The 20,172-nt window shown below is 52.7% G+C and overlaps 3 protein-coding genes across 3 annotated transcripts; 1 reads left to right on the top strand and 2 right to left on the bottom strand.

The window, feature by feature from the left end:
• Positions 1 to 2,718: 2,718 nt before the first annotated feature.
• J4E87_006607 (uncharacterized protein) lies at positions 2,719 to 3,831 on the bottom strand (the record flags this gene model as incomplete). The annotated part of the gene is made up of 1 exon (XM_049378209.1): positions 2,719 to 3,831. One exon carries the CDS (start codon positions 3,829 to 3,831, stop codon positions 2,719 to 2,721), a length of 1,113 nt encoding a protein of 370 aa, XP_049232013.1.
• A 2,535-nt stretch (positions 3,832 to 6,366) lies between these two features.
• On the bottom strand, positions 6,367 to 8,685 carry J4E87_006606 (uncharacterized protein; the record flags this gene model as incomplete). Its single annotated transcript, XM_049378208.1, has 7 exons — positions 6,367 to 6,655; positions 6,709 to 7,115; positions 7,164 to 8,201; positions 8,246 to 8,333; positions 8,381 to 8,434; positions 8,484 to 8,501; positions 8,552 to 8,685. The coding sequence occupies 7 exons, from the start codon at positions 8,683 to 8,685 to the stop codon at positions 6,367 to 6,369; spliced, it is 2,028 nt and encodes a 675-aa protein (XP_049232012.1).
• A 484-nt stretch (positions 8,686 to 9,169) lies between these two features.
• On the top strand, positions 9,170 to 18,949 carry J4E87_006605 (uncharacterized protein; the record flags this gene model as incomplete). The annotated part of the gene is made up of 1 exon (XM_049378207.1): positions 9,170 to 18,949. One exon carries the CDS (start codon positions 9,170 to 9,172, stop codon positions 18,947 to 18,949), a length of 9,780 nt encoding a protein of 3,259 aa, XP_049232011.1.
• Positions 18,950 to 20,172: the final 1,223 nt, after the last annotated feature.

The raw sequence follows: 20,172 nt of genomic DNA, 5'->3' as shown, positions 1-20,172 counted from the left end.
TGGCATGGCGACTTTCTACTTGCGTGAAGTGGGCGCTGCCACCGCGTTCGCCCCTGTTGGGTCGTTTGGTCGGGTTCGTTTCGCAATCGCTTGTAGCAGCCAATTCCTGGCTTGCCCGACGCTTTTTACCAATATTTGCGAGCGAAGACTCTGGCAAGAGCGTTGCTTGGGGTCTGATAGGCGTCGGTCTTGACGCCGCAGGGCAAATTATCGTGTGAGGAGCGGGATTGAGGTCGGCGGGCCTTGAAGCTACAGGCGGCGGTTCGAAGGCCATCATGACGATAGGATGTGTCAAATGGCCTATGTCGGTGGCTCTGTGGTGACTTCTACCTCGTAAAGATTGACTACTCAGTGGCTTACGTGAACTAGGTGAGGGCTTTGATTGGCTCTTTCCTGGCATGCTCCATTTACCTGGTAGTACAGATTTAGTATGCTGGTTTGCAGGGCTGCAATGCACATCACTTACCTGAAGTGAATGATGCCAGATTCTCTTGGAACTTTACACGCAGCCGATGCAGATCTATGGGCGGGGATGCCTCAACCGGTGGTGGCGACGACACTGGCTCTGGTGCAAGACGGATGTCATAAGGCGGTGGTGAGTCTGGTGGAGCAACTGCATGAGGTATCGAAGGGCTTGGCGAAGTTTCCGTGGAACGTTCCAAAGCGGTGTCGTTTCGCCACTGCATATGTCCTCGCCCCATATCACTGATTATTTCCACGGCCTGAATGATCTCACCACCATCATCTGTGTGGGTTGAATAAGCCACCAGGCGACGACACAGATCCAAGACAGGCCGTTTCGTAGTCTTATCGCCATCTGTAATTTCCAAGAGGAGCTTTTGCGTTGCGTGTTGTATGGCTTTAAGCAAGAGATCAAGCAATGCTCGCGACGCCTGAATTTCCATAGCGTGTTTCTCCAGAACGGCGAGGCGCTCACTTTCTGATGAACCACGGTCTTCGCGTTTAAGGCATTCCCTTCGAATTTTGATCACCTCGCGGGAAAAATGCTCACCTTCCAGGTACTCCTCAAGCAGAAACGGATGCTCCACTAAGCTCTTTAGGGGAACTCCGGACATCGACCAGGAGCTGGGTACAACGAGTGGCTCAGAATCGAAAATCTTCGTTTTGGCGGTGCGAGCGATGTTATGTCGCAGGTCTAGACAACGCTTCACAGCGCGAAGCTCTTGTGCGGCTATCTCTTGCTCCATCTCCTGCATCTCCCGCTGCATATTGGCATAGTATTCCGCGGTGGCGGCATCAATCGCGTTCCACGATGCTGGTTTGAAGAAAGGAGGACTGGGCGGAGGCTCTGGAGTAGCTTGAAGTTCTAATTGCTCCGATTGCGTTGAACCGCTGACATTTGCGCAGTGAGTTGTCGCTTGTTGTGCGGCCAGTTCGCCTGCGAGCGATAAAGGAAGGTCCATCGCGTATAGATCCGCATCCGAGTCATCGATGTCAGAAAAAGGCATATCAACAACATTGGTCATATCGAGAGTGTGGATCGTGTTGATATGGGTATCGATACGCCTTGGGGGATACGATACGATTTTGGAGTCGATGCTGTGTTCGAAAGGCGAGTGAGGAAGACTAATGATCTTGCCAGGTCAGTATTCAGCTCTTCTCGCCGGGCGCTCACTTACTAATGCAACAGTGCTGTTGAGAAGATAGCAATGTGAGAGTAAACAAATCGATATATTGAAAGTGAAAGAGCTCGCGGGTTCAAGCTCTTGCTTAGGTGAGGATGAAGCAATCACGATGCTCGCGTGAAATGAAGTGCCTCGTACGCTACGTGGCAGGCGCGGAGGTAGACTACGGTGAGATGCCTTCACATCGTAGATTATCTCATTCCGTAACGCTCACAAGTATATCCGCACTGGGAGTGGCTATTATTCCTGTCGCATCCCTAAGCTGCTGCATTCACGCTATTATGTCTATGCAAATAGGAAGTACCTATACAAGACAGTGCATATTTCTACTCATACCTTTTTGTAGAATGCGACACAAATTCCAGCCACCCCAAGTGCCCTCGTGATTGTAAATGAATTTGATCGCTCCTCCCAATATCGTAGTGTGATAGCCGCACCTCCATGCAGGTGCCGCGGTTGCGGGTGCACATGAGACATCTAGACACGAGCAGAAGCTCTCGCAACTTGCAACTTGCAGTATTCAGAGTATCACATGTTGATGAATAGGCAGTTTCGAAGATGATGTATGCTTCTACCCTAATTTATCCGTTGTAGAATGAGACAAAAACCATGCCCACCTCTGGTGACACTACGCCGTAAAGGGTTTAGCGTCCTCACCTTCCAGATGTCCCATACACGCGCAAGCCACAACACTGGAAGCTGCGAAGGAAGTCACTTCAGCAATTACGGTATAGAAACAGCAGAATAGAAAGCAAAAGGCTATAAATTATAAGAAGCTAAGAATACACGCCCAGGCATCCGCCTCCCCGTACAAGCGAGACAGCTTGCAACAGGAGAGTGAAACGGAGGGTATATGCCCAAGTCGCTAGAAGAAGAAGAAAGTGGATATCAAAAAACGACATGACAACATCAAGAGTACCCATCCGAAAGTCCATCCCAGAAAAGCCGAGTCCAAAGTCCTACATGTCCGGTCCCAGATCCTGTTTTCCGTTGCCAGGTCAAGACATACAACTCCGCTACCCATACCTCATAGACCCGTAAACCTACAAAAGCTAAAAGTAGTAAGAGATGTTTAGAAGGCAACACCAACAGCCCCTGGACTCATGACCATCGCACTTGCCCTACCATTAACGCCAACGTCTTTGGCACTAATCTCCATACCCTTGAGCAAATCAAAGTGAGGACTCATAGGTGGCTTCACATTCATGACACCGCTCTTCCTTGTTGTCGCGCTCAAGAGACCAGCCTCAGCAGCGATCTCCTTCTCCTTCACGAGCGTCAAAGGAGCAGGTACGCGGCGGAGCTTGCGGGGCGGCGAGCAAGTAGCGACGGTGGAGGCGAGTGAGTGGGTCGTTGGTGTAGGCGAGGTGGAGCGGGTGGAGGCGTAGGATGTAGTAGAGAAGAGGGTTACAGTGGCTGTGCCGTTGCTTTCTTGGCTCTCTTGTCGGGTGTGGAGGGTGCGGGAGCCGGATGTTGAGGGTCGAGAGGTTGAGGTAGGGAGGGCGGGGTAGGGCGAGCATTGGTAGAAAGAGTCTGCTGTTTTTGGCGTCGTGGGACGCGAGGAAGAGGCTAGGGTGGAGGTGGAGCGCTTGAGCCAGGCTCCTAGGCGGGCGATGGGTGTGGTGGGCGTAGCGGGTGGTGGCGGCGTGATCGGGTTCGAGGTCAAGGGGCCGGTGTGAGCGAAGGATGGTGGGGAGAGTGTAAGTCCCATCGTTGCTCGTCGAGGCGCGGTAGCTTCTGGGGTGGTGGCGAGTGGCTTGAAACCCAGAGGAGCTGAGAATGCAGAGCCAATGTCTGAAAGGGTCTCAGAGCGAACGTGCATACGCATCGATGGCGCGATGTAAGGCACGTGGTGAGAAGGAGAGGGTGGGGGACGGTTGATGAGTGCGGGTGAATGGGCGTGGGAGCGGTAGGCGCTGGCACGGCGCTCTTCGATTATAGTGTTCAACTCGCGGATGGCATCATCTACGTCGGTCTTTGTACGGCGAAGACTTCCTGGGCGAGAAGATGGTGCAGTGTTGGCCCGATTGCGCGACGGCGATGGAAGACGTGAAAGCACACGGGCAGGCGACAATGTGCCGGACGTGCGCGATCGCTGGATGGTGGGCTTCTCAAGCATCTGATCAACTGCAATCGGCGAGTTCTCTGGCAAGTATGCTAGAGTGGGCGTAGCCATGGTACCCATGGTGGTTCCTGAGAGTCTCCTCTCGTGGGTGGCGGTGCTCTTCTGGCTCTGGACACTGCTCCTTCGGGATTGCCCACCGACGGGTTTACGTTGAATGACGAATGATGTGGCAGAAGGGTTTGAAGATACAGAACTCGTACGTGAGTCTCTTACGCGGACATGAGCTTCAGCAGGACGCTCCAGCTGCGATGGTAGGCTAGCCCAGGCATCCTCACCGTCGAAGTCAGGCAGTGGAGAAAGATGTCCACAGCCGTCAGGAAGGTAGATAGATAGCTCAAGCGGACGGAAGCTACGACGACGGCGAGTAGGCACGGAAGCATCATCGAGCATTGAAGGCATATCATCAAGACCATCGAAGTGCCGAAAGTTTGTTGGGCGGCTGATGCTAGGCCTTGAATGGGAGCGCCTTGGTCGCGCAAGGGTCGAGATGCTTGCACGAGACGAAGCACGTGTAGCGTACTCGCGACTGTTGGAAACCCATTGCGAGACATGGCGGCTCACCGACTGACTTGTCGATGGGCGTTGAAGTGTTGGCTCCGCGCAAGGTTGGGGTACGGGACGCGGTTGCTCGTAGCATATGCGCATGTCAGTCTCCCCTATGCATCAAGACGTTAGCGTTATGTTGGATCGATCGGGATTGCCCTATGCGGCTCCAACATATTGGATGTCTGTTGGAGCATCGCCCGGGTATGGTCGTGCATCAAGCAGATTAAGGAGAGCGTAAGCGAGTGGCATGGTGCATCTCAACAAGAACGTTGGAGTTGGGAACCAACGGACAGCAGACTGCTGTGATCGAGGCAGGAATCTGTAGAGACGACCGCAGAAAAGAGAGCGCAAAGTGAAGAGATAGTTGTGAGGATGGAGAGTGGAAGAAGGAATCGAACTTACCAGCAGCCCTGAGCGCATTTCTCCCGTCGTCCACAAAATCCTCTTTCGATGCACAGCATCCAAACTTGATGGCCAGCCATGGGGACCTGGGTTCCTTCTCTTGCATATTCCCGTAATTCATCTTCTTTTCACGCTGTAGACCAGTACAGCTAATAATCCATCATCAAAATGATCAAATGCAGTCGAACAAGAAGTGTGACAGAGAGTGTGGTGCCTGAAGCAGGCAAAAGCAAAGACTAACAGATACTAGAAGAGAGTAGTAGAAGAAGGTTGGAGGAAAAGGTAAGGATGAGAGAGGAAAGGCTGACTGCGCGAACCATTCGGATAAAGTCGCAGCCTGTCGACGAATGTGTTGTCCTGCAACGGATGGTTCGCTTCTAGAATGCGCAAATCCTGGAGGTCTGGCCGTCAGGAACAGCGAACCACTCGCACTTCACAGGACGACAGTGGCTCGCATGTTATAGATGAGGCCTGTCCCTGACCATTCTGTACGCGCCCAATGGCAGCGCATCCCTACCATGGAGGTTGTCAACTTCACCAGCTAGCTTGTGTGGAGGCTTGCGCGCATTGAGGCGAAATGGTAGGGTGCCGGGTGTGATTGGCTAGGAAAATAGAGTAAGCGCTCGAGGCAGAGCGGAGACTCGCAGTAACGTGGACCAGTGACGAGGCAATAGCGCTTGCGGCTTGAAACTGCCAGAGGCCTTGTCGGCATGTGGCGCGCTGGGTCCCTTTTCGTTGGCATCAGGGCTGTTACTTCATATCGCCATGTTCGAGCATGCGCACAGCTGTCGCGTCCTTGGGCAGATCACCGCGACATGGCGGGGATGCCTTGGAACACTGGCTTTTATCTGCGACGTTTGAAACATGCGCATCGCAACGAGCGTCATTGTTTGAGACGCGCACAAATGGATTTCCGATATATGAGGGTAGTGTTGAGTTGATGGGTCCATGATGCCTGGGTCTGGTGGAAGGTGCAAATCACGCGTGCGCCTGCCCCATCGGTTGCTGAGGCTCTCGCCAAGTTCGCTCCCGCACCGGCATGCATCCCAGGATGTGCGACAGCGAATCAGTCATCTACTCACGATTTCTGGTATAAACCTTCATGTTAGCGGGTAGTTTGCAATTGGTGAGATGCATAATTCTTGAAACAAGCACGTAAGAAATCAACAGTCAACTCATCCAATCATAGACAAGAAATGGACTTTAGAGGCGGCAGTGAAGATAGTCTATCCATCTTCACCGGTGCCAGCGCATTAAGAGTCTTGGAAGCCTTATGAAAAAAGCTCGTCTCGTCCTGATTTGTACCCATTCCACAGAAGCGGAAGGGCAAATCTCCACCTATATCCCGTTTGGGGTGAAGGTTTTTATCGGGCTTGGTTCATTGGCCGCATGATTTAGATGACAGCGGAAACGAATGCACAATGCACAACGGACCGTACTTTGCACTTCTTAGGCAGATGTATAGTAGATGAATTTCGCCGTAGTTATGCTAAACGAACAAGGATATCGCTGACATTCTAACGCCGCAGGAAAAAGATATCGCAAGGTGTAATATGTGGCATAAGCTTGGGTATAAAACAGATCAATGGCCCAAAGTCTGACAATGAGTGCCTCCTTGAGATCGGGATCGGGATCGGGATCGCGTCATCAGTCGGCATTCCAAGCGTTGCGCTCTTCTCTGAAACTGCCGTAGGACGGACTCGGATGATCCTCGGCCTCTTCACTGGTCTTCTGGTTGCTGACATCGCGCGTTTCCCAGTGATTGGCCTCGCTAACAATGTGCGGCTTGATGTCGTGTTTCCGCTGTTCCTCTTCGCTTTGGTTCTCGGTGAACGCATAGTTCAGGTTGTGCTCAGCTTCTGGATTCTGCGGCTCAGGCTCATCGGGGTTGAAGCCTTCTCGAACCTCTTCTTCTTCGCCTGGCTCGTATGTTTTACTACAATCATTGTTAGGTTCGTACTTTGACTCGATAACGGAGGGACAACCTACACAAAGTGCTTCGAAGGAACCTCATTCCATCCTGGACCACCTTCCTTACGCGCTCTGACGCGGTCGACTTCTTCTGCCTGATGATCTTCGACAACGAGATCCACGAGCTGGCTCTTGTCTGATTTCGCTGAGCTGGACGACGAAGACTTTTGGCGGAGAAGGTTGATGAAGGGGGCACGCGACGTGGAATGTGAGGACTTTGAGCGGGACGACTCTCCGTTGCTCGACTGGTCGCGCTGTTTGCCCTTGCCTACAGAGTCTTGTAAATCTTGAATTTGACTCTTCCTCCTACGCTTGTTTTCCTTGGTGGGTTGCAGTAGGTTTCGGTTGGTCGATGCGGTCAGAATGTTGGGATCGGCGTACATGCGGTCTTCACGAGATGGACGGTGGGCTTCGATGACGGGGTACTACAGCTAGGTCAGACAAGACACGATTGCAGATGGATGTATACTTACGTTCCAGTCTCCGAACTCCAGCGTACGTGCGTTATCATATAAGCGCTCTTCCTCGGCGTCCAGATTGGGCTCTTCGACCACGTCGGGTGTACCGTACTTGGCACCTTCGCCTTTGAGAGCCTTGTGCGGCCCTGGACTCATGGCTCTAGCGCGGCTCGATGTGACCTTGTTAAGGAGTGGTTCGTGCTCCGATGCTTGTCCAGGCTTGGGGATCCAGTACTTGCCCTTGCCCCCTCGCTCGTATCTCATGCCTTCGGCCATGCGTGCAGCACGCGATGATGACTCCTCGTGTGCCAGCACGTTGTCGCGCGCGTCGAAGTAGCGATATTCATAGTGATTACCGGCAAAGGTTTCCTTGGTGTCTTGGATGAGATCCAGAGGACCGAAGGCGTCGCGCAGGGCATATTTGACAGGCAGTCGGGCGGCGGATATGGTATCGTCGGCATAGTCGTGCCAAGAGAAGGCATACCAATGAGCCAGCGCAAACAGTGGCATCTCGAAACAGATGAGAGCATCCTGTACCGCAGCGGCAAGATTGTCAGGGCTGTAGCCCGGCACATCGTCTGGAATGGCGCCCAGGAAGACGAGAATGGATAAGAAGAAGCCTTGCCAGTATGAAGCGAAGATGATACCCTTGATGCACAGGAACTTGGGCATAGGCCGGAAGGGCTTGAGATCGGTAGACATGCACACCCAGAACATGGCAAGGGCGTACAGACTGATGGTAATGCTGACGTTGTAGATCATGCCACTCCAGAAGTAGCCGGACGTCAAGCCTATGTATCCTTCCTTGTATGTGCCTGTGGCCTTCATGATGATGGTAGCCACAGACAGTAGCGGCTTTACCCATGTGTATTGCAGGATGCCGCGCTTGATGGCGAGGAAGGTATGCGGGTCGGATATGTCGATCTTGGAGCAGACGAGGTTGAGAGGCCATGGGTGGGAGACGGGAGCGCGACCAGTCATAAGGATGATGAGGGCGCGTTCGCCGCCGATGAAGTTGATAAGCAGCTGAAGGAAGGTGTAGATGGTGAAGGCCTGGACAGTTAGCACAAGCTATCTGAGTGGGATGATTGGTATACCTCATAGACATCTCTGAAGGGCTCTACATAGGACGCGGCTATGGTCGACACCAAACTGGCCCACGATGCGCCTGCGTAGATGGGGACCCTTGATAACGTGAGCGATGGCACACGACAGAAGGAGAGAGGGCTCACATGAGGAGGATGCGGACGACATATCGCTGTAGCACCGGCTTGCGGTAATTCTTCCTATACATTGTTCAACACATGTCTATCGGTAGGTGGAGGTGTTCCTCACGTCTGTAACCAGACAGCACTACAGCTACGTCAGTTCATGTCATGCAAGATGGAAGCTCTACTACCTACACAAAAGTGACCAGACTCGCGACCAGAGCACATACGCCGGCCACGATGATAATCGCACGTGCAAACCGGGCGCCGGTGCCGCCAGACGAGAAGTCGGCGGCCGTGAAGTCGGGTGGGAGGGTGCCTAGAGCCATGGTGAGGCGTGGGCCAGCGAGGGAACAGGAATGAGCTGAAGTCGCAGTCCTCGGTCGGTCGTTGCTAGAGGGACAGGCGGTGGTATTAGCGATGCAGCGCAGCCATGGTGTGTGCTGTCGACTTGCGCCTGGCGTCGAGCGGGTGGTCTTGTGCACGTTTGCCCTCCACAGTGTGGTAGGTTTGCGGAGAGGCAGCACAGGCCCAAGCTCGCTTCCCTGCAACACGCGCATGACGCGCATCCTGCCAGCTGCCGGGCGCGCCTCGAACCTCAATCGGCCCTGGCCCAGTAGCGCCGTCGTCCCTAGGACATGCTCCAACATTTCCACGCCATTGTCGCCCTACCCGTCTCGAGGTATCAAGACCACGCGTGAACGCGCCATAGCGACCCGGGCGCTCTTTCCTCACTGCTCGTCCACAACAATGCGCGACTTCCCCCTCGAGCCATGAAGACACTCACCCTCCTACACACAACGCGCTGCAGTCATGGCGGGAAGAATCGTCGCGGAGCCTCTGGACCCGCGCGACGGCTTCAACTGGGTCTTCCTGGTTGAGCTGCTCATCTGCGGCATCCTGACCATCTTCTTCCTCTTCTACTTCAACCGCCTCTTCGCTACGCTCGTCTCCTACGGCATACGCGCCTACACCTGGCGCACCTTCGACGCCTACATCGACATCACCTCGCTGCAGATCTCCTTACTGGGCGGTCGCATCTTCTTCAAGGACATACGGTACCACGGCCACAACGAGACGATACTAGTGCATGGCGGATACATCACCTGGAACTACTGGCTGCGCCGGGTCAAGGACGCAGGTGTATACACCGACGGCGATCCTGCCTCCGAGGCCGATAGCGAGCGCACACCAAGCACTCCGAGGAGCCGTTCTGGAAGTCGAAGCGGGAATCTAGACAAGGCCGAAAAGGGAGGCAAGCAGACGCGGAAGGAGCTACCATGTCGCTTCTCCATCAAGATCTCCGGAATCGAAGCCTTCATGTACAACCGGAGCCCCGCATACGACGGTATCATCGACGCAGTTGAGAAGAAGGCAAAGGCCGCTGCACAGGATGCAAAATCGCCGGAAGGGTCAGTGGCGGGCTATGAAAAGACCGAGAAGGAAGAGCACCACCACAACATCAAGCTAAGGAAGCCACACAATACCGACAACGACAAGAATGTCAAACGAGCCGACACAGGTAGATCGACCTCGTCAAGCCCCAAGAAAGCCGACATTCCCGCCTTCCTTCGGCTCCTTCCCGTCCATGTCGACATTATCAAGGGCGCCATCGTGGTGGGGAACGAGCATACGCTGGCCGTCATAACCGCGCAGTTTGAGAAAGCTACCGGTACCCTTGATGCGTCCACCTGTGGACCACTGGACGTGTACCAGCAGCTGTTCAACTTCCAAGTCACCCATCCCGTCGTGCATATGAAGCCCAACCCCGACTACAAGATTGGACAACTCGAGTCCGCTGTGCAGTATAAACAGGAAGCAGCAGGGGGCGTTCCGGAGGACTCCATCATCGAAAAGGAAGCAAGGCATAGGCGACATTGGCGATGGCTGAAGAGGATTCCTACCTGGGCTGGACTTTTCTCCCGCGACTCGGATTCTATCCACACGCACACCCGGTCAGGCACTGCTAACAACCCGCCTTTGAACTCACAATGGCACTTCCCTGGTCGCGAGCGCTGGAAGGGTCTGGCAAGGTACCTGGACGATACTACCAACGATGGTCACGGCGAATGGGACGGCATCGAATATGCTAAGACATCATTGATCGCCGACTGCCCTTGTGTCAACGTCTCCTTCTATTGGGATGTCCCTGGCCCGGTTCAGAGCGATATCGATCAAAGCACACAAATCGATCCTGCTCGCCCCTACGACATCAACGGAAGCATACCCCCTGATTATGGCATGGACATACAGATATTTGGTGGCACCATCAACTACGGACCCTGGGCGGATCGCCATCGCGGAATCTTCCAGAATATGTTCTTTCCTGGCTCGCGGGTTGACGCTGTTCCCGCAACGCCTTTGAAGGCCGGTGAGCTCCGTGTTCAAACCGTGTTCAAACTTTACCTCTGTATCGAGGAAGATACGGTACTACGCATACCAATCCGCGAGCCTTCCAAGGACTGGAAGTGGAAAGGGAAAGCCCACACACTAGCCACACACGACAAGTCTGGCGCTGATAAGAACAAGGGCAAGGCCAAGTCTCGCATCAGGAGAGGGAAGCGTCGGGATGCTGGTGGTGCACAGAACGTCCGTCCGTTTGCGTGGATCGATGTCAAGATAGCCGAGCAATCCACTGTCAATTATGTCATGGACATGTACGCCTCGAAGCAAGGATACCAGAGCAAGGTCGATGTCGATATCGCAAGCACAGAGATCTCATCCAGCGTCAATCATGGTCTTCTGTGGCGTTCCGGTCCCATCGCTCTTGACTGTGACCTCTCTAATCCTCTTGGATGGAACACTTTACGAAAATGGCTGTTCAACATCAAGTGTCAAGACCTGGAACTGTTCTTGCTGAGAGATCATATGTTCCTCATCATGGACCTCGTAGCTGACTGGGGCTCTGGACCGCCACCCGATTACTTTCTTTTTGTACCTTTCCAGTACTTACTCAACGTCGACTTTTCCAACTTCAAGTTGTACCTCAACACAAACGACGCTAACATAATAAACAACCCATCTGATCTAGAAGACAACAACTTCGTCATCCTGTCGGGCCAAAACTTACAGGGAGAAGTGTTCATACCTCTAGACAAGTTCCGGCCACTTGAAAGTGTGATCAAGTTCGATGTCAAGGGCCAGAATTTGGGTCTCGAGGTTCTGATGCCGCAGAAGAACACATTGCGCACTTTTCTACAGTCGCCGAAGGTGGCTCACTTAGGCGGACTTACTTTGACCGGTAGTCATACCTTGATGAACGAAACATCAACGATGCACACCGACAGGCTCTTCATGGACATTCAAGGTCATAAACTCAGTCTTGAACTGTACGGTTGGCTCATACATCATTTCATGAAGATCAAAGACAACTATTTCGGCGACGATATGCATTTCAAGACACTGGAAGAATTCCAGGGGCTACCAAGTGCAAGCCTAGCTGCAGATGGAGCCCAGCCGGACGCCCAACCAGCCAAGCTTTCTAACGACCTGGACGTAATCCTTTGTATTTCCGCCGATGAATCATGTGCACTACTACCAGCCAATCTGTATGCAGCGGGGCGTGGCATTCGAGCCGACCTTCCATTCGTTTCAGCAGACCTCAGATTTACCAACTACTACATGGATCTGATGGTCAACTTCAGTCCCATCAGCGTCTCTCTTGGGGGGTTGGTACCAGACACCGAGATACCCAACGAATTCACAAGTGGTCCTACGGAGCTCTTTGTTGACTCTACTGTCATTTTTGGACATAGACTTTTTGGTCTCCCTCCAATTGAGCCGACCTATGTGTGTAGCTGGGACTTTGATGTAGGCAGGATATCGGGAGATTGCACATCCGAGTTTATTGAAACTGCGGCAGGAGCAGCACGCTCATTTGCTTTCACTCTCGACGACGATGAAAACACTCTGCCTCTCACTGAAGTCCCAGTGATTCACGATGCGACGTACCTCAGACTGAGGACCGATGAGGTGAGTATCTGTGCACACATCGCACAAGAAGCACTGCTGTTCAAAACGAGCCCCATCAGTCTCGACTTCAATGACCTTGCTGGAAGTACGTTCTCGCAGCGACTCAGTGTCTCAATACCAGACTTTACGATCACAGCTGTCCCATCCAAGTCCGTGGCGCATCACAGGGCGCGACCCAAGGAAAAAGAAGCGGTCACGACGCAGGCTTATCTTCAAACTGCCTTGTCGCTAAATCTGCTGACGCGGAAGTTGGACTTCTCGGAGGAGCGCGCGCAACAGCAGGCTCACATACGAATGCACGACAAGCGGACGAATCGAACTCGGTTTCTGCTTACTGACGAACGCGGTTCTTCCTCGTATCAAGACGATGCCAATCGTCAGTATGTGCGCACACCAGCAATGCAATATCCTGATGTGCCTCATCCTATCTTCCTCTTCCAACCACCTCATCATACCAGCTCGTTCACGTCATCCAAACAATCCTCAAATGCTTCATCGTCCAAGGCAGCACGGCTGCGTGCGACTAGCAAGCGCTCATCATCCTCAAAGTCGATCGCCAGCAGCATCCGATCCGCGGTCAGACACAAGACAGCCAACAAGACTGCGGTTAGCAGTGAAAGTCGAACCCTGCTCAGTGGATCACCAAACCCAGCAGGGGCCAGGTATCGATCTTACTCACCTTTCAAGGAGGATGAACATGCCAAACCAGGCTGGGTGCCATCTTCCGTTGCATACTCCAGCAGCCTGGCTGTACCTCACTTTACCTTCGATCGGGTCGAGCCGGATTTGTCGAATGTTCCGACCTTCCCTGCCATACCTCCCATCAATTATGCTCGGGATGCGGATGACGTTGTCTTCAATGATGTGTCGACAAAGCATTTGGATGAGAGCTTCACACATAGCAGCATACTCATTAGCGCGGAGCCAGGCATACGCGTCTTTTGTACACCAGAGTTCGTTACATGTGTATCGAGTCTGATTGAACTACTCCAGCCGAAACGTCCTGAGGATATGTTGGACGAGTTTCAGGTAGATGTGATGACCAAAATTCTCGAGAATCGCAACCGACTAGAGGGGAAGGGCAGTTCTGTGGAGTTCAATGTCCGCATCCCTTTCACACACGTTCGTTTCCAACACACATTCCAATCACACTCCATGAATGAGACCGGGCAGGACCAGTACGATCTCATTCTCAACAAGTTGACTTTGGCGGCAAGGATCAAGAAGTTTCCGGGAGAGCGAGCTGGCGAGAACTCTCTTTCATTGCATTCCACTCTCGGTTCGCTTGGCCTGTCAGTGACCGAACGCGACGTTCATGGCGACGGTGGAGCAGTTGCTGTACAGGCTGAAATCAGGGATGTTTTACTGTGGATGATGCAAAGCAAGGAAACATCGGTAAATATTTCTTTTCGGTCTTTGGAGAACGCCGTTGCAAGCAAAAAGGTTGAGTACTTGGCCGCACTCATCCATCGTACAACGCTGTTATCGGAGAAACTGGTGACAAGATTTACTGAGGTCGAGCAAAGACAGCAAGGTCGACTGCGCTATCTGGCCTGGTACCTCACAAGCGTACAAGACCAACATCCGGATCCTGCTTTCCTCACCAAGGCGTCGTACGCCCTGCGAGCTGCTAGGGACCATCTGCGCAGTCATGACTCATGGAAGATCATCTCCCGTTTTCGATTCACCTGGCAATGTCTTCCGCAATCGGAAAAGGATGCTATCCTCGGTGACTGCTCGCAGTCTGATGTGGCATGTCCCGAGGATGCGGAGCAGAAGATCATCGCGATGTGGGATCAGTGGCGCACGTGGGATTTGGCGCATGTGAAGAAGAGTCTCGCAATGAGATCACTCTTTGGCCATCTTGAGGATCCACTTCCGACTCCCGATTCTGCCCCCGTACATGTCGACATCAGGTCCGCTGAGATCAAATTCATCATTGACCCCGGGCCAAGACAAAGCGAGGTGTCGTTAGGTTTGTTAACCCTGAACGTCGTCTTGCTACCTCCGACGGAACCTGCTGGGCTTATGTTGGTAGACGCCAGCATCCCGAAGAAATCCACCATCGTCCAAATCAGCTCCGGAGAGATGTCTCTACATGTTCAGTGGGAAATTTGTGAATTGGCAGAGTCCTTACTTGAATTGTTCCAAAAGGAAAATCTGAGGGCAGCCGAGAAGACAAAGCCCATTGGTCCGCCATCAGGGCACAATTCGAAGCCGACGTTCGACCATGATCTCCAAGTAGTATTTGCGACCGACAAAGTTCAAATCACGCTAGACACTATCAACCTTCGAAGCATCAACACGGGCAGCAGCATGCGATTCTCGTTCCTTGACGCCGACAGCAGAGCATCGGGACAAGGAGAGATTATATCAGCTCATCTCGATGTGGATGACGCAGTTGGCGAACTGTCTTCCCACTCCCGGCTTTTGGCCAAAACGCAATTCGAACGACCGAGCATCTACTTCGCCATGGTAGAATCTGGAGATGAGAGCAAACTGACCAACGAAATTAAGGTGGCAGCTGCAAGCCGCAGGATCGTTGTGAAGGTGCAAGAGGATGTTCTGGGTCTCATCGAAGTAGCCGATAACGTACTAAAAGACGAGGTTGCGTACTTCCTTCGACAATCCACAATCATACAACAAGTCGGGAGCAAGACCTCGGACAATGACGAGCCTCGCAAGCCTGCCACCGAGTTGCCCAACATTTCGCTTGCGCTGTTCATGGACGCATACCAGATTGAGCTTGCTGTGCTCCAGCCACTCGGCTGGTCGATAACAGGATCTTCTGGGCGTATAGCTGTCATCCCTACCCTTGGCAAACATGTCACTTTGCGAGTCGATTACGATCTCGAAGCCAATTTCCATCGACTCTACAGCACCTCAAAAGACGGCTCTCATGTCATCAGCTCGCTTGAGCTGCCTCCTCTCAATGGAAGAGTATCTATAACGCAAACTGAGAATGAGACGAAAGTATTGGCGTCTGGTATCGTCGAGATGGTACACGTCCAGGCTTCAGAAATACAGTCCTTCATTGCGACTGTCAACAAGCCAGAGATGTCGCACATGTTTCACGCGGTTCAGGACGATGTTGGGGTGCTGAAGACACACATTGAGGAGCTGTTCCCGGCCTCGGTAGAATCGCCAGTAGTCAAAGCTCCGACCTCGTCCCGGGATATTTTGTTCAGTGTGCAGATGACCTTGCATGGCATGCACATTTCAGCTAGCGCTCCTGGTCAACACCCAGACTCACCAACAGCCAATCTTGCATTCCGACTGTCCACAGTGCAGTTAAGGGCTACGAATATTGACCTGGATCAGAGCATCCTGTTATATCCAGAAGCTGTGGTTCGAATTCATGAAGTCACTATTGACATGAATCTGAAAGACACGACTTCCTTCCGTCAATGCGGTAATCTTACGTTCGGCGCGGTTTTCCAGGCCACTACAGAGAAAGATTCTGAACCTGCCCGCAGGGTCTACCGCCTGCGAAGCTCAGGGCTGGAGGTCAATGTTTTCGCGGACACAGCGTCAGCGGTCGTGGATGTGATGAATCATCTTCAAGACAAGATTAAGGACCTGGACCTCTCCAAGGAGAAGAAGTATTTGCGTCGCCTCCGACATACAAAGAGCAGAATCTCTCATCGACGCGACCGTAGCGTCAAGCGCGATGCGCAACAAGACTCTGACAGCATCAGTTCTGGAGCTCTCTTCACATCAACTTACTCCTTGGAACTACTGGACCTACAGGTTAGCTGGATTGTCGGAAACTCTGTGGCTCCCTTCCCAAGGAATGAGGTCCACGATCTTGTGCTTTCTTTTGGAAAGATTGATCTTTCAACGCAGAAAGATGATGCCGCACGCTTGATGATCGAAGAGATGCGGTTGCAGATGGTACCAGTATCGGCAAACAAAAAGGTGCGATCGCTCAACTCGGCGTTGTTACCGAAGATGGTATTCAACGTAGCATATGCATCTACCAAAGACACGCGCAAGCTGGCATTCTTTGCTGCTGGTAAATCGCTTGACCTCCAGCTCGATTCGCATTTTGTCTTGCCAGGTAATGTGATTGAACGGTCCATCGCCCTCGCTGGTAAGAAGTTCCGGAAAGCTTCTGCAAACTGGAGTATGACCCCGACAACTACCGGTGCGCAGCGGAAGAATCCTTTTGGGAACAAACGCCTTGCATCTCTAACCGCCGACATCAACTTTGCCGGAGCTGTTGTACACATTCACGGGAGCGATGCAGCGCCGGTTCAAGGTGCCTCCGGGCGAGCTCAGCAAAAGGGACGCTATAGCCAGTTTGTTGGTGACGAGTCGAAGAGCAGTCTGGCCTTACGCGCGCCGGGCGTGGCTGTACGCGTCGAATATATGGACGACGGAAGTGATCCTTCTCTCAACGCCGAGCTCCGTGTTGATGGATCGACCAATACGTTATTACCGACTGTCGTACCCATCATTATTGACATATCGGATAGCATCAAGGCCGTAGTCCGCGAAAAAGACGAGGACGCGGACGAATCACCTCAACAGCCCCAAGATCAGTCTAAGCCGACGGCGAAGCTACTTGAAGAAGATAACATCATCACCGCGGACCCAACAACCATCTTGGGCAGAACCAGACTGAACCTGGGACTTCGAATATGCAAGCAGGAGTTCAGTCTCAGCTGTCAACCCATCGCTCGTGTCACGGCAATCGCCAAGGTTGAGGACATTTACATCACCGTCAATAGTGTGAAATCTCAGGAGCACGGTCACTTCTTCGCTGCGTCAGCTACGTTCGAGAAGCTTGTAACAACTGTGCAGCATGTCTACTCCCGGGAGTCGACGTTTAGCTTGGACGTGGAATCGATCGTATTATCATTGATGAACAGCAAGCATCTCAGTGGTACTAGTGGCATATCAGCTATTCTCAAAATCAACCCGACGGCTCTGCAAATCAATGCTCGTCAACTGCAGGACTTCCTGTTGTTCCGAGAGATCTGGGTGCCACCGGAAATCCGCCGAGCTTCCAAGCCCACGTCACCTAGCGCCAACTCAGAGCCACAAGAGTACCTTATCCAACGCTATCAGCAAGTTGCTGCCGCCACTGCATTCCCTTGGAACGCCAATGTAGCCATCGCAGATGTGAAGGTCGACCTAGATCTGGGCCAATCTATCGGAAAGTCATGGCTTCACATTCACAACCTGTGGGCGTCGTCCAAGAAGACCACCACATCCGAACAGAACCTTTGTGTCGGAGTGGAGAAAATTGGCATAGAGAGTACAGGCCGCACTAGTGGCTTCATTGAGCTGCATGAGATCAAAGTACGTACGTCGATTGGATGGCCATTACAAGAGGCGGACACTCGTCAGACACCACTCATCCAAGCATCAGTAGCTTTCCGTCAGCTACGCGTCCGGACTGGGTTCGACTTCCAAGCTTTCGTCATGGCGGATATTGCGGAGTTCGGCTTCCTGATGTACAACGTTCGCCCAGAGGGTGAAGATGTACAAGATCGGTTGGTGGCTATACTCGATGGTGGCAAAGTACACGTCTTTTGTCATGCTACGAGTGCCGCACAGGGTCTTGCGCTATGGCAAGCGATTGAACGGCTGATTCAAGAGAACCAACAAGCATACAAGCAGTCTCTCAGGGATATTGAAAAATTCCTTCGTCGCAAATCATCAGTGCCGGAACCCTTTGAACGATCAGGATCAAACAGCCAGCTCATCGCGAAGCCCGACGAAGACAATTTCAAAGCTCCAATCTCACTACATACCGATGTTGTGGTCACGTTGCGGTCAATCAGGTTTGGGGTCTTCCCATCAACCTTCATAGACAATCAGGTCTTAATGCTCGAAGCTGGTGACATGCAAGCGCGCTTTGCCGTCGCACTGGAAAAGAAGACCAAGATTCATTCCAGTCTTGGGATGACGTTGGGCCAACTTTCTGTCGCACTGGCTTCGGTACCCACACCAAAGAAGAGCAAACCCGTGACCGAACTCACCGTTGAAGACGTGTCCGCGAGTGTCAGCTCTGCCCGCGGCGGCACCATCCTACGCGTACCCAAAGTCATCGCTACAATGCACACCTGGCAAGTACCCAAGGGAACACACATCGACTACCTCTTCCGCAGCTCCCTAGAGGGCAAGGTAGATGTCGGCTGGAACTACTCGCGCATCTCCTACATCCGTACTATGTGGTCAAACCACTCCCGCACCCTCGCCTCCCGCCTCGGCAAACCCCTCCCTGAGTCCAACATCAAAATCAGCACATCTCAAACGCTGCAAGACGACCCCAACGCGCCCGCATCTGATTCTCCCTCCACTGCTTCAGACAAAACAACCGCCATGCCTTCGAACCGGCCCCGCGCCCCCTCCGTGTCACCAGACGGCCAAGAAAAGATCACAGCGGTGGTGAATGTGCCACAGTCACGCTACGAGTATACGCCGCTCGAGCCGCCGTTAATCGAGACACCACAGTTGCGGGATATGGGTGAAGCGACGCCGCCTTTGGAGTGGATTGGGTTGCATCGGGATCGCTTGCCGAACGTCACGCATCAGATTGTCATCGTTACGCTGTTGGAGGTTGCGAGGGAGGTGGAGGAGGCTTATGAGAGGATTTTGGGGAGCAGTTGAATGCAAGACTAGGAGTGAAAAGAGGAAACATGAGAGGCGGATGTGAATAGTATTGGGATGTATATACGTTAGATATGCTTTTGTCGGAGTTAGAGACCTGGGCTTGGTGCATTGGGTATTTGGCGTTTTGTAAAAGTGTGTTCTGCTGTATAAGTATTCGGCATGATTTTAATATGTAAGATGATCTTGTCATTTGATGTCCTTCCGGCTGTTGCACGTAGCATGTTTAGCTCTCCCGCCTCCGCGAAAGCCTTCGCGAAGAGGCAATCGCGTCGCGTCGCGTGGTGACGTCAGACGCTAGGCCGCCAAGCCATCAACAAAACCTTGATCCACCAGCCACCACCTCTGTCCTCGAAAATCCCTCGACAGTCTCTTAACCTTCTCATCCCTACATTATCCAGATGACAAGACTTTGAGAATACTCTGACAGCCACAATCCACATAGGTTCTGCGTGAGCTATGCTAATGAAATACCATCTTCCAGTGTGGAGTTTACGGATCTTGTGCTACCCAGCGGCGGATCTGGCGGTACCAAATGGAGCACAGCATGGAATGCCAGTGCATTTGCCCAGGAGCCAAACTTGAAGCCTCTTCTCGTCTCGAACCGCGGGCTGAGTCGCACCCGAGCTACAAGATCACACCCTGTGTCTTTTGTTGACACCCCCTTAGCCACGTCCACGTCAGCCTCATTTCGAAGAGGTTGTTTGGAATCCCGCTGCGTGACGCACCTCATTTAGGACTAATCAGAGAAACCTCATGCGCAACTGGCTTCCACCTCTGTCGGCTCTTGACGTCCGAGACCAAAGAACAGCACGCTCGGCAAAGCTCGGCAAACGGTCGATGAAACGCTGCTCGTCATGATTAGCTGTCCTGGTACAGAAGGAGCTCATGACACGCCCAACGACCTCTACCATATCTACGGGTCGTTGCCATAACGCGGAATATACGACAAACCATCTCGCTGTTGCCAAGTTCATTGATGAGGTTTCCGATAGCGCAATTCCACCACACTTGACTCGCCACTACCGCGCACGCACACGTTACAACTAGGAACTCTCTAATTGTCCTCATCACTTTTGAAAATGCGGTAAGAAGGATAATATCCTCACCGGCGACCTTGAGTGAGATATTGACACGTACTCGAAGAGGCTAGATGTAAAAGTCGGGTCACGGTAGGGCTTAGCCCGATGGATCTCGTGTCAGCGCTAATTTTCTATCCTCGA

Source organism: Alternaria ethzedia (genome assembly GCF_023757985.1).
Source record: "Alternaria ethzedia strain BMP 0044 chromosome Unknown scaffold_16, whole genome shotgun sequence".
In the NCBI taxonomy this organism is placed as follows: Eukaryota; Fungi; Ascomycota; class Dothideomycetes; order Pleosporales; family Pleosporaceae; genus Alternaria; species Alternaria ethzedia.
This window is presented reverse-complemented; position numbering and strand designations above follow the sequence as displayed.